Source organism: Patella vulgata, chromosome 5 (genome assembly GCF_932274485.2).
Source record: "Patella vulgata chromosome 5, xgPatVulg1.2, whole genome shotgun sequence".
Lineage (NCBI taxonomy): Eukaryota > Metazoa > Mollusca > Gastropoda > Patellidae > Patella > Patella vulgata.
In genome coordinates this window covers 59,015,138-59,029,939 of record NC_065883.2, presented here as the reverse complement: position 1 = coordinate 59,029,939, position 14,802 = coordinate 59,015,138, and the positions used below count along the sequence as shown (strand labels likewise).

The 14,802-nt window shown below is 35.7% G+C and overlaps 2 protein-coding genes across 2 annotated transcripts; both read left to right on the top strand.

The window, feature by feature from the left end:
* The first annotated feature begins 871 nt into the window (after positions 1-871).
* LOC126820755 (uncharacterized) lies at positions 872-8,018 on the top strand. The gene is made up of 12 exons (XM_050548864.2): positions 872-1,085; positions 1,609-1,760; positions 2,322-2,420; positions 2,671-2,827; positions 3,578-3,623; positions 3,930-4,085; positions 4,388-4,443; positions 5,125-5,262; positions 5,728-5,899; positions 6,699-6,809; positions 7,387-7,605; positions 7,771-8,018. The coding sequence occupies exons 1-12, from the start codon at positions 1,069-1,071 to the stop codon at positions 7,987-7,989; spliced, it is 1,542 nt and encodes a 513-aa protein (XP_050404821.1). The 5' UTR covers positions 872-1,068; the 3' UTR covers positions 7,990-8,018.
* A 1,418-nt stretch (positions 8,019-9,436) lies between these two features.
* On the top strand, positions 9,437-12,387 carry LOC126820788 (uncharacterized). Its single transcript, XM_050548930.2, has 3 exons — positions 9,437-9,715; positions 10,413-10,556; positions 11,290-12,387. Exons 1-3 carry the CDS (start codon positions 9,505-9,507, stop codon positions 11,451-11,453), a joined length of 519 nt encoding a protein of 172 aa, XP_050404887.1. The 5' UTR covers positions 9,437-9,504; the 3' UTR covers positions 11,454-12,387.
* The last annotated feature ends 2,415 nt before the right edge of the window (positions 12,388-14,802 follow it).

Here is a 14,802-nt window from a genome sequence, read left to right as displayed (position 1 = left end):
TAGCAAAAGTTTGTTTTGTTTTTCCATCTGAACAAGTATGTAAATTCTTAAATTACTTATTTTAACTTGGGTACAAGTGTTTGAAATTTGGGTAAAACTTGAGGCATTATTGTACATCTATAGTGCTTAGTAATTTCAACAGTCTCCTCCTTAATCATCTAAATACACACATGCTTAATATGGACCATAATTTTATTTTACTAGATTCTGACTTTCATACACATTTCGTATAAAAAATAAATATAATGATCAAAGCTTTTAACAACGGCCGAATGGGTAGTCAACCAATCACTACAACAACCGATAATATTCACATTATTTACTTACATTTAAATGAAATTAGGCAATAAAGCGCGAAATTTGTTTTGTTGAAAAATGATGAAAACGCAAGATTTTCTATTAACCACTGACTGATAAGCTTCGGATTTGTAAAAGTCGATATTTCATAGGCAACTTGATGGCATCCATTTCTGTGGGCTTTCAATCGCAGTTTGAATTTAGATTGATCTACGGTGCATGGTGATTTAACTGTTTCTTTACCCATTCGCTCTTTTCTTTGAAACATAGTTGCTGCCTCTAAGACTAGTTAAAACCATTCCTGTCCAAGCCAAAGCCTCTATTCTGTGGTCAGATAAAAGGTCAGGCCTGGACAACCCAACATAAACTTTTCAATAATTAAATAAAAAATGTAAATGTACCCATAACCAAAACACGAAAGAGAAACAGCAGCGTTACATTCTGTTGTTCACAGATCAATTCTTGCAGTGTTAGCCATAAGAGTTCTTTGTAAAAATAGGTGTTTCTGTTGATTCTCACTATTGTATGTTTCTTTCTTTAAAAATATATATAGTAGTCACCAGTGCCAGGTTCTACATCCAAGGACCAGTACCCGGTCAAGAATTTGTCGTTGATTCTATCAGTTTAACAGCTGTTACAATTGTTCAGGTTACTGGCCCAGGTCAGAATTTTCTTCTAAACCCAGATTTTGAACAAGGTACTGTAGGATGGGAACCATGTTGGGGATTCCATTGTGAAATTATCACTGATGCCCATACTGGTAGCAAAGCTATGAAGGCTTCTGGCAGGTAAGACACCAGTCCAAAATGTCTGTATAAAAAGTGCTTTTGGGAGGTGATATTATAACAGATCGAAACTTCTGTAACTTTGGTGTAAGCTTTTATTTTGTCGTCATATACGTTCCACTCAAGAAATAGAATTATTCAGAAGAAGACCACTCGGTTTATAATCTTTTAAAATCAATCGCTAAGAAATGGAATTAAGTGTCTAAATGTATGTTATGTGTTTCGCAACACCCAGACTACCCATTTTCTCGCTTATAGATTCTTTCAAGAAATACCACTATAAGATCAATATGATAGAAACACCCGAGGTCCAGAAGTATGACAGTTTTAGCTAAAATCTGTCAATACAAAAGAAATAGTTATTACTTTGGTTATCTTTATTGTAGCAATTGAAAGAAAACAACAAGAAAACAAAGACACATCCTTTGGTAATAGAGATGTAATGAAAATGGAAAAATGTACTGATCAACTATTTAACATGTTTATATTTCTGACCAGAAAACTGTTTACTGTAAACTATTTTCAGAACTCAGTATTATCAAGGACCAACACAGATTGTACAGGGATTAAAACAGAATAGTTTGTATGCTGTTGAAGCTTATGTTAAATTACTAACAGATAAACCAGGAGATGTAGTCGGACAAAATATAGAAATTAATTTTGCTTTTGGATTCTCAGGTGTGTGAATTTTAAACGTGGTAAATGCCAATTATAGATCTATAATAAAATGTGTCAGATGTAATTTCAGTTAAGGCTAGGACCGCAACAAAGAATGGCATGTTATAAAACGTGCATTAAGGTACAAGGGAGAAATTACCAACTGAAATCGCGTATTCTCTTTTACTTTGGCTTTTAAAGCCTGTTTGGGTGCGAAACAGATTAAATATTCAAAATTGATAGAATTTGTCATTATAACAGGGTTAATGTTCGTTTACTTTTAAAGCTTGCGAACGCAATGCATGGCCCTATTGACATTTTTTTCGACCGCATCTAGAGCACTTATGTTTCCTTTACAGCTTGACCTTTAAATGCCCTCAACAAGTATAGGGATATCCGTGAGGTCGTTCACTGGGGCTTGGGGATGAATCATATTGTAACTGAACGTTGTCCCTCATTTATCTCTGTGAACGCGATGCAGCACATTTGCTTGGTCAGATTCAGTAACACTGAACTTATAGCTAGCTCGGATGTCATCCCTGCCATCAAGAATATGAATTTCTCTATATATTTATCTCCCAGACAAAACCACAGCTTACATCGGAGTCGCTGGTCGGTCAATGGTGTTGACTAAAGATGGTTATGTTAAAATGATAGGCGATCTGGTAACACCAAGTAAAGGTAAGTATTTATTCCTTGCAAATAATAAATCTCTATGTTTTTATGTGTGAATGATCGGTCAACACATCTATAGCTAATGTATTTTGATCTGCACCCGCATACAATGCCGATGCGGAACAATAGCAAATTGTCCTAACTTTGACCGTTGCTTCAAGTCACAAACAGGATTGGCTTATGTACAGAACGTGGACGACTTGAAATATCACCACATCGGCCATTCTCATTCCACATATTTTTTCTTTGTTTCAAGCATTCATCAGTGCAAGATTTTATTTCCAAGGACCAATACCCGGTCAGGAATTTGTTGTTGATTCCACCAAGATAACATCTTTACCAGAAACCAGTGATTATTTAACTACAACCAATCAGGTCATCAACCAAAAGAGGAAGAGCAATATTAATGTCAAGTAAGTTGTAAATAGTACACGATCCCCGTCACCGCCATTTTATGAATTGTAAATAGACATGGGTGAGATAGGACGGCGATGTTTGGACCTGTTTCAAATTTTGAAGGACTTACATTGGTTTGCAATAACACTGAAGTTTGATATAATCCTTGAGAGGCATTTAGCAATCGATTTATTATATACTAAAACACTTGCAGTATAATAAACCAAGTGATCGTATCCACAGTATTGCAAAAAGTGACCGACGTGGAAATATATGTTATAGATATGCACACTCTACTCATCTTTTTCTAAAATCTAAATGATTTCACGAAATAATTGACAATTATGGATAACTGAAATTTTGACAACGCGTTGTAGTCAAGGAATAACTATAGCTTACACTGGATAAACAATTTCTAATGAAATCATTTAAATTTTAGATATGTGTAGAATATGCATATCTATAATTTATCTTTGCTCGTCGGTCCCAGTTTGGAATACTTTGGGCACTGTTAACAAAACAAAAAAAACTCTTGTAGGTGATTAGTAGGACCGCCTTTGTCCAAAGTTCAATCATCTATAATTTTGTTTTTTTCAATTTTTCATGAATTCACTTAATTGTTCGATATAATATGCAGAATATGCATATCTATAACATATATTTCCTTGTCGGTCACTTTTTGCAATACCGTGGGCGCTATAGCTTGTCTGTGATTCGTTCTCTGTCCGACCCAGTTAGCACTGTACAGTTCTATGTTTATTTTGCAGAGTAACTACAGCTGCTGGAATTGATGTCAATCAACTACAGATTCAGGTAACTTTAGATACTATAAATGGTCACTCTATTCAAATAACGGAGGCTTTAGTGACTAGGACTAACGACAGACATTATCACCATAGCGGTGATATAATTTCTGATGTGCTATCCACCTGCCAGCCCACGGTGGCGTAAAAATCACCTTGACGAATTGATTGATCAAACGGCTTTGATGAAATGGTTACCCGTCCTTATTATAATCGTTCTGTCTAAAGAAAAGTTCACCTTTATGAAGGAAATAACCACACTGATCACCATACTTTAAAATCTCACATAAATCAACCTTTATTTTCATTTACATAGATTAATCAAGTGAAGAAAGGGTTTCCCTTTGGAACTGCTGTAGCCTGTGATGAATATGTGAGTGGTGATCAACGATACCAAGATTTTATTAACGCACATTTTAACTGGGCTGTCACTGAAAACGCCTTAAAATGGGGTCAGATGGAGAGACAACCTGTAAGTTGTACTGTTATGTCTAAATATTGTTTTTTTGGGTCATTTTAAATCTACAGCACAGCACTAACTGCCAAAAAAATACATTTTGTAAGCTTTCCTATTCTTTACGGTTCAAAAAATATTGTATTATAAAAATTCTTTTCTTTTATCCGATCGGCCTTTGGCCTAAATTTGAGTAAACATTCAGTTGCACAATAAGAAGTGATCTGATGGGGCCCACAAACTTTTGTTTCTATCATCGTACATCTCTAATCTTTATCGGTTTCTAGTTATTGTACTTTCTTGTACTTTTTTTCTGGTAGGGTGTTCTACGGAATGAAACCGCCATTGCTGCCTTGAAGAAACTGAAAAGTCACGGGTAAGTATTAGATTATAACACGACTACCAGTAGCTTATCTCCCAAAAATGACACGGGGGCGTGTTCAGGAATTTAACCAGGGAAGGGTCCGGGGTGGAGAAAACGTCACGTTTGATGTGGGGTCGGGAGGATTTCGCGAGAATTTGATGAATCAGAATCTCTAAGGGTCCGGGGTGGAGAAAATGTCACGTTTGATGTGGGGTCGGGAGGATTTCGCGAGAATTTGATGAATCAGAATCTCTGAGACAATATTTCTGCTCATTTGGATGCATGTGTAGGATTAGACTGGAGTGATGCCAAAACGGCGGCAATGCTTCGCACGTTTGTTTATTCGATGAATGTAGTAAGTCGAAACAAAAGTAGTCCGATTACCCCCACCCCACCCCCTTTGGACACGTTTCTGTGTTTTGTTTGAACGTTCCCGGCGTGGGAATTCTGAATTTTTGTCACGGGAAGGGAAGTTGCCACTAACCAGATTGCGAGAATGCATCTGCAAATCGCGAAGTACATCGAATTTAACATAAAGCTTCAACTAAAGCTTTAATTTTTAAAGATGGCTGCCTATGAATGGTTTTTATCAACTCGGTATTTATTATTTTATATAACAGAGAAAGGGTAATATCTTTAATATTATTAATTATAAAGACTTTAAAGACTCTCTCGCATTTTTTTCCCCGACAGAATAAAAATTCGTGCCCATAACATGTTTTGGTCTGTTCCCAAGTTTGTACAGTCATGGGTTAAAGCCCTAACTCCAACAGACCTGAGGAAAACAGTTGTAAACAGGATACACACAGTGATGGGTCAAACACAAGGCTTGTAAGTTTATACTCAAAGTTAATTTATTTTGATATTGGGGAAATGGTTTATCTGGATTTATATTATCTGCATTTGAGGTACCGTTTAATTGGATTTGTTCGGGATGCTGTTTTTGGGGAAGTTGTGTCGCATTCTTGTGATAAATTGCCTTAATTAAAATGATAACATGAGGATACAATGTAATGTTTATCCTTGCCTTCTGCAACTTTCTGAAGCTCTATGCTACTCGTTTTCGAATATTTAATGCCAGTTTTCAACTGTTGTCGATTTTCACTATTGAGGGGTACATTATCGGGATAATCCTTTTTCGTCAAGGCACACAATAGAGAAAAATCTCCGTAATTGACTTACACCGTCTTATTAAGGGATTTTAGAATCATTTTTCAAACCACACAATATTCAGCGAGGATGCGCTCAGACAAGTATACTTTGTTGCATTTTGATCTTCTCGAAATGCTTTTTTAGAGTAGAACATTGGGATGTCAATAACGAGAATTTACATGGACAGTATTACCAAGAGAAGCTTCAAGATAGAGATTTTAATTTGGATCTTTTCCGAATGGCCCACCAATTTGATCCTACAGTAAAACTGTTTTTAAATGATTATACAGTGGTAGCACAAGGTGGTTTCACAGGTGTAAGTATATGTGGAACATTAACCAAATTAGTTTTCTGTCACAACATTAAATTGTTGTTAAAAAACCCCCATAATATATTGACGTATTAGTAGTCTATTTTATATCATATCAACGTAATCACAGACGTGTTCGTATTTTGTATTGTATAATGACGAGCTTTTCGTAGTTTATGTTATATGATAATATTTAAACATTATCATACACGTTTTCATAGTTTACATAGTATCTCATACGGGCGATACATAATGCAGATGAAATGTGCTTTTTGGACCGATTGTAGACTTGAGATTTAACGGCACAAGGAAATCACCATGACAGCTTTACTTTACTTTACAGTGACGCGTAGGCCCAGGGAGTAAAAATCAAAATTCAGAAACGGCTTGAGTTAGAATTGGTGCAAAGTAAGACCGTCTGGCACACATTCTAGAAGAGTGTGGTCAATACTGATGAACCCACGTGAAACCTTCACAGCACCAGTATGGGAAGCTGGCAGCGTGCGATCCTGCCGGATAATGTGTCGGGCTTGTCAGGCCTTGATGCTGATGATGATATTGTGCTGACATCCAAACCTTCGGACACCGGCTCTGGTACTCATGCCTCTTTTAAGGTCGCAACCTCGGCATATTGTTGAGTCTTTCACTGAAATATAGGAGTTCCTAGCTTTAAAAAGCTACATTTTATACCCCTATGAACTTGGTTCCGACTGGCATGTATTAATTTTACTTGTTTGTATTATTCAATCAATGCATATAAATCGTTCAATGACATAGGGTTAATAAATTACATTTTCTATCCCAGGCTTACCTAGCACAAGCTTTAAAGTTTAAAAATTCTAATACTGGTATTTATGGAATTGGCGTTCAGTGCCATTTTCCGGCAAACAGCGCTCCTAACCCTACCTTAATCAAAGTAAGTACATTTTATAGTTTTCCATGTTTACTACTTGTATAATTATAATACAATTGTTCATCTAATATAGAAGAAGTGGATCTATTTTATTTCAATAATTCGCGACCCCTCAAGTGTTTTTAACTGTGCAATGAAACTAAAGAAAACCCACGATGTTTACGAGCCTACAAAGGGAGAATGGGGTTTCACGTCCACCCGACACAAACCAGGTCATTTCGGGACTAACATAAGGGTAGCATTGTATTTCAATAATTCGCTTGCTCCTTGGGGTCTTCAGCAGTAGGAGGACACCGGAGAAACCCACGAGGTTCAGCAGACGACCCTACTCCTTGTCACGTACAAGCTTGAGATCGAAACCACGACACTTTTCTCAATTACAGATCTTATGATCTAAAGCGTACATATTCGAACATTCGAAACCCATTCGACTCCCAAGCGCCCTCGGAGCCTACTCCTTGTCATATTTTCAAATATACAACTTCTTTTATACATACTTTATATTTATAATATTATCTAATTTCGCATCTCAATTAAATAGAAATAAAAACAATTCAATTTTGAATTCATATTTGTCTAGGCACATCTTGATACACTAGCTCAAGCCGGTCTACCTATCTGGGTAACAGAACTCGACGTATCTAGTACAGACGAAAATGAGAGAGCTGATTGGTATGAAACTGCCCTGAGAGCTTTTTATGGCCACCCTGCTGTGGAAGGTATAATGTTCTGGGGTTTCTGGAGTAATCGCCAGTCTCGAGGTGTTCCAGGTTCTTTAGTAACTGGGGATGAATTTAGGGTGAGTTTGTCATTTTGAATGACGTAAACGATTCACGCTTATTATTTTAGATGTTATCCTCTTCTGAAATCATCAAATTGTAATCTAGCAGGCAGGTCGTTTCTGCCGTTCCGTTAATTTTTTTTTTACCATTGATCTTTCTGATTATCAAATATTTTATTCCAGATAAATCCAGCTGGCCAGCGTGTCCTTGACCTATTTGAGAACCAATGGATGACCAAAGAATCTAAAATTGGCACTGAGGCGGGACAACCATTCACTGTTAGGGGTTTCCATGGTGACTATGAGGTCAAGGTTATATATAATGGAAAAGAAAGAAGTGACCTGAAACAGACCTTTACCCTTGACCCCAATGATCAAACCATTAATATAAATGTACAATGAATGTATTAAAAATTTAACTGTAAATTAAATATATGCCCATTGACAAAGGCCAGAGTTTTATATCCACACTACGACCAATGTCACATAAATTATAACAACAAAATATTTCTATTGTAGCCCCAACTTTTATCTTCTACTAATTCAGTACAGGGGATTTGTACATGCATTCGGCTTATAAAAATTATAGACTATAGAAATTCCGGCAAAGGATTTAAAACCAAACGTGATTGACATCTGATTTAAAAGGAGCCGTGCCAGATACATTTTAGTTAATAAAACTTGTAAATTCAGTTTAAAGGACTCGTGCAAACCGTTATCCTGTACTGTGCAAACATCCGAATTCTGTGATACTTTAAGAAGAAATACAAACTTTCAGTTATAGTCTAAGTCCCAAAATTCCAGACCGTGCAAGTTCTTTGGTAACTATGGTACGTAATCGTTACAATTATCGAATCAAGTTACGAAATATCGGCTCAGTATATTCAAGGTAAATAGACAATAATGTGGCATTATGTCATTGGATTTACATAGTTAAACCCACTTTAGTTACAATTCTCTATTAGCCTCACTTTAATTACGATGTCCTATTTAACTGCGACTGTCCCTTAAACATACATTATGCAAGAGCTAAATCTGCCTATTTCAGGTCTTTCTTGAAATATTATCAAAATTATTAATTAGACATCAACTCTGGATGCCATCGCTAGCCGGTGATATTTACTGAATTGGGGTCCGAATTGCTACTCAACTTTCATTCATGATTTAATCATGAAATGGTTAATCGACACTATGTTTTTAATCGTACTGTAATAATGATCAAGGCTAGGCCGAAAATTCAGTCGCTAAATTCTCGGTTCAGAGTGGATCAATTTGACTGAAATTTTCAGTAAAGTTCCCTTTATATTATCTAGTTTTTAACTATTATAGTGCGAACTGCCAGCTCTTTATCTAATCTCCCATAATGTATCTTTAAATAATAATATAAAAAAGCTTCTTTGCGAAGATCTCGCGAGCAACAAATATAATTTCCCTGTTAATCTGAATAACTGAAAGTGATGAATAACTAATTATTATATATTTATCAATGGAAAGCTCTTAAACAGAAAGTGTTTCTTGATGGCTGCTGTCAACCACCTAAATAGCCACCTGCTTATAGATAAATGATGTAAGGACATAACCATTAATAAGAATATAAGAATAGAAATATACTAGCTCTTGGTAAAATAAATACTGAACATTTCACATTCAAACCACACATAAGAAAAGCGACGGAAATATGAGTAATACATTAGTGGGGTAAATATTTTAAGAAGTATCAGTCAGGGTTATTAATGTGGAAGTTTATATTTTAATATAATTACATATCAAGAAATGATTATAAATACCACATCCGTATCATATAAAAACTCTCGTTACACATATTATTTCTATTTTACATTTTTATTTAACATTTTGCTGAGTCTTTCATTTTCATTCTTCATTTGGAACCACGACTGCTCATTAAGAATCACCATAATGGCGTTCTCCGACATTTCTGTTTTGATCAAAGTTAGTTTTGTTGTGTCTTTAGTTGCCTTTATAATTCATATTATCGGTTATTCTACTAATTATTGGGTAGAATATCAAAGTCAACTATATTTATATAAATTCCATCAGGGATTATGGAGACAGTGTACGGGTTCCAATGATTCTCATACCTGTATGGATATTCCTGCTACTGGATCAAGTAAGTAGTTTGTGTATTTAAATGTAGGATTTTTATTACGCGCATAGGTTTATGGGATTATAAGTCTAACCTACCGGAATTTTAATCAGACTGGGATTTGAGGTTTACACTCCATCCGATATTTCCGATCTTCAATAGTAAATCCAACCAGTATAGAGACTTTAATTTGTGTCAAATAGCAAAGGTTAAAATATGCACTAGCCTGTTACTATCAAGAGCATTAAAGACTTGATATTCGATTACTGGCTGCAAATAAATGGATACAGGTCACCAATTATCCCTACGCCATCAACCACGAAGTAAGGGCCAATAATGTCAGATTGGTCAGACAACTACGTCACAGTGGAACGCAGAGTTGCTTTAATTCGTTCACGCCTTCAAATAGAGACTGGAATAGTTATAAAAAACGCAGAATTATAAACACGTTTTGGAATGATGTGTTGACGTTGTGTTTCACAGAAGTTTCAAAATGGAACTATTTATCTTTAACAGTGGTCATATCTTCTAGATAGTTGCTAAAAAATCATCTAATTTCTTGATTGATTAGTCAGATGCGTTGCTCAGAAATGAATATGACTCGTCAATGCTAGGATATATACGTGGATGGTCCGAAACAAGAGAATCAACCATGGCAACATATAAATGAATTTTGAGTTGTTTTGCATGTATCTTGTATGGTATCTTTTTTAATTTGTAGCTGTGGAACTGAAGACTACAAGAGCCTTTGAAACTATGGGTTTTTTAGTTGGTATAGCTTCCTCTTTTCTGATGATTTTGGCTAGTTTTGCTCGCCAGAAACGAATCATCCGAGTTTTGGCTACTACTACTGCCTTTGGTGCTGGTAGGTTATAATTTGTATACACCCAGATTGAAATGTAATCGTATTGTCGTCACCTCGTCCGCCGGTCAGCCCAATTGCTTGTGGATGCTCTGGAGACGTAAAGTTATTACCCGATTGACTTTAAATGTATTCCACAGTGTTTGTATTCATGAGACTAAGAGGGTTGCCAGATCCGAACACCACGAATTGTCAGAATTGCAATCGAGTGGTGCGGAATTGAGACCTGTCAAAATTCTGTTAGTCCAGACAACCGAAGTGGTTTTAGTAGAATCGTGACGTAATTAAACACAACAAACATTGTTTCAGTTGTCATGAGTGGTTAAGATCATTTTGTCGACGTATTCTTGTAGCCCGAAATCCCATTTTCACTCGATTGTCACTATATTTGGGATTTAGAGAATTCAATTCCAGAATGTCAAATCGAGTATCCCCGAAGAAACCTTTACAGATAGCTCGAGCAGCTCAATTTAAAGTTAAGACCAGATTTACCAGTATCTGTTTTCTATAATAAATCTTAGCATTAGAAAAAACTAGAAGTAAATCAAATTTTAATTATTTCCGATATTTTTTTCCTACTCAACTTGACTGGCTCTACGTACATGGCATGAAATGTGTACCTTTTCCGTTACATACCCCGTCTTCGTTCGTTAGCCCAGTCGGTGCAGAAAATTTGGACGTTAAACTCCATTTCATTTCTGTTACATGCCTAATAATGTTTTGTTTATATTTACAGGTGTGTTGGTATTTGTTGGTGTAATTGTATTTGCTACAGATAGACCAACAGCGTATGAATATGGTTATTCCTTTGCTTTGTCTATAGTTGGTGGAATTCTGTATGTTGTTACAGGAATGATTCTTAGTGTTGAAATGCAATCAGGCACTCCAGCATCTGCTTAATAAGAAACGCAATTAGAACATCATCTTTTTTACTAAAATTAATCGCTGAACTTTTATTCTTCAATAAGATGTTATGGAAATCGGGACGAGATGCACCTTTCTACCACCAGCGAGTTGTCTGTTCTTTGGTCAAAAAGTTCCATCGGTTTTGGAAAGAAAATTTATAAAAGTTACACAATGGACATAGTACTTTAAAGTTGTTTAGTTATTCTGGCATAATTTTATTGGATTTTAATATTTAAAATGAAACGCAAACGCAGACAGAAAGCTTAGATAAACCAGCGCATTGATTCGTCTGTATTTATTGATTCGTCTGTATTTATTCATTTGCAAAATGTTTATTTGTCACGGCGATATTTGGGCTTCGTCATGGTAGCAACATACTATTAAACAATGGCTTATCTTTTATTTAGTCATGTAACATCCGAACGGCACACTATTTCGAACTGGAATTTTCACGTCTGCATGGATTACTTCTTCTCATGTTAGTGTTCAACTAGTATAACTTGTGAAATCTGGACTGCACCTTTAACCGTATGTTATTATATTCTCATATTGGATTCCAAATATGTTAATGGATTAGTAGTGCTTTTCATTCATAAAACGGCCAAATTTAATGATCCAATGTCACATAATATATACACCATATATATATATAATTCTGACATCTGTAAATGTATTTATATATTATAATAGTAACACAGGTGTCATAGGTATTGACTAGCGGAAACGAGGATGCAATTGACATAAACATAATTCTAAAATGCTTCCTATGATTATGCTGAGTCAGCATTTAAGATCAGTATTTATTATACATATACTTAATAAAAGTTTAAACAGATTTATTAATAGACCTATATTTATAACAACCGTAATGTGGTGTAAGCATATATATTTAGGAATGATAATATATAAAAAAAACATATTTCCATTATTTTTACTTACGTTTTTGTTTTTTTAATTCTCTACCGCAAAGACTAAATGTATGCCATTCCGTCCAACCATCATTTTCGACTTCTTCTCCTAAACCACTTGTTGGACGACATTATAGATATGGTGTCAAATATGGTTGTATTTGGCCACAGATCACTAATGATTTCCCCACTGACTTTAATGTTAATTCTCGTCTCTTAGACCGGCTCTAACTTATTTCCCAAATTTTCGTTGGGTAGAATGCTTTCTACCACAGATGGAGCTACATGATTGTGGCAACCGCTTGCTCAAAAGCACGTATGAGGTTCGTCATGGAGAACTTGAGATACACAAACTGGAGGTAAAAGACCAATACACATGCAATTTTCGGCCCTACATTTCAACCTAGCCAATCTCTCAACTCTCGTATCCTTCCGCCTCAAAATCATGAATATTCACCAAAACCTGGCTGAAAATATATTTTCAAACCCTTTTCTTCGATGCTACACCAAAAAGTCAACAAAAATTGACAAGGCGGAGAAAGACTAAAAATAGATTTGGCCCTTGTTTCGTGGGTGACCGTGTAGGAATATTTGATGAGCTGTGTCCATTTATTCAGATCTGTTCAAATGGAGTTATTTGACCCCACGGGACTTTGGTTAGGACATGTTAAGAGACACATTTGGGTAATCTTAAAAAACCTTGATAATGGCTGAATGAATTTGGTAGGAGGTATCCTTAGAAGAGGATTAAAATACAAGTTTGTTCAATGAAAAGGCTCGATCTGAGGCGTAGAATGATAAGGGCAGTGATTCAAGTTTGTCCAAGCACCGCTAGCCAGCCCGTGATTTGGCGTGAACAAATATGGTGGACAGTATTACCCCCCCCCCCCCCGCCCGCCCAACGTCTGTTATGGTCACTTTTACTGTAGGAAGTTTTTCTATTACCTGACAAAATTATTTTTTACGGTATATTTGGCTACACAAAATAAATGTCTTGTTTCTCGGGCAACTGACAGCTGAAACTGTAGGGGGGGAGGGCGGTTTATTTTTTTTTTTTTTACCTCATTTCTGGCTAGAGGATGGTGCAAAATAAAATTTGGCTATTGTTGAAAATTGTTGGGGCGGGAGGGCGGCCTTGTATTTTTTTTTTTTTTTTTTAATGAAAAAGTCATTACTTGTCTACGGTTTTGCTTTCAGTTATATATTATACATAATTAGAACATAAAACCAAAAATCAAGTCTACTCAAACACTGAACACTGACTGAAAGGAAAATAATTTTCCATATATAATTCACGTAATGTAGCTTACTAATGGTAATGGTGACAACCATAATTGAAATTGGTTTAAAATAAAATTCCGTACTACTATATATTAATAGCCGTCCATAATAACGACAATATTTTAAAGAGTAAGCCTCTGTCAGCATGTGTATCAAAAATAATCATCACGGTAATTAACGACACTTAGATCTAAATCCAGTATCGCTGGTTTATAATGATTGACTTAATTCCAACCAATGCATGTCATCGGGATTCGGGAAATGACTGTTTCTCAGGATATTCGTTGTGTTTCTCAGGATATTCGGTGTTCTATCTGGGGTCTATATCGAATGACTATTTAAATTTAACTAACAACTGGTCAGTAAAACCATCAAATGTGTAATCCAATTATTATTTTCCGGATTATCAAAACTACCGTTAAATGTGCTAATGACCCAGATTCTGACTAAAGTCCAAGGTATGGTGACTATCATCGTATCGTATTCGTAGCCACAAGTTATAATAATTAACCTGTTCTACGATTCATTGTTTTATAAGTAGGATTTTTTCATACATGGACCGACTGAAGCCGGCGATAATGAGCCGATTAAGATCGAATGATTGAAATAAATCAAATTCTAGTTCACCAGGGGAGGTAATTAAAATCACGTGATACAAAAATGGAGGTTCTTTTGATATCAATAAAAAAAAGACCCGTAAATGAGCGTTTACATCTGAATCAGTTTAATACATTTGAATGGATATTCACGTATGGGGCATGTAGATACATGCGGCATATTCTTTTTATGACTTGCTTATAGATGTTCGGGCGGGCGTTATATATTTTTTATTTTTCATCAAGACTAATAAATAGGCCGCACGCGCAACCAATTTTGCGTGCGGGCGGTGCCCGAGAAACAACTTATTTTATTTGTGTTGCCTTTACATACATTTTTAGACTTGGGCACCAGAAAACTTTATTTGCTGATTTGCAATATGTCGTCGGTAAAATTCACACGGGCAGCGGCGTCACACCGTTGTTTATTCGACATAATTTCTAAATATCATACACTTCTAATATTAGGTAATGGACCTAAAGCAGTGTATACTTTTTTGAGTAGATCGGATAATAATTGTTACAAATATATTAGGGGCACTCTGTGAAATTAGACCT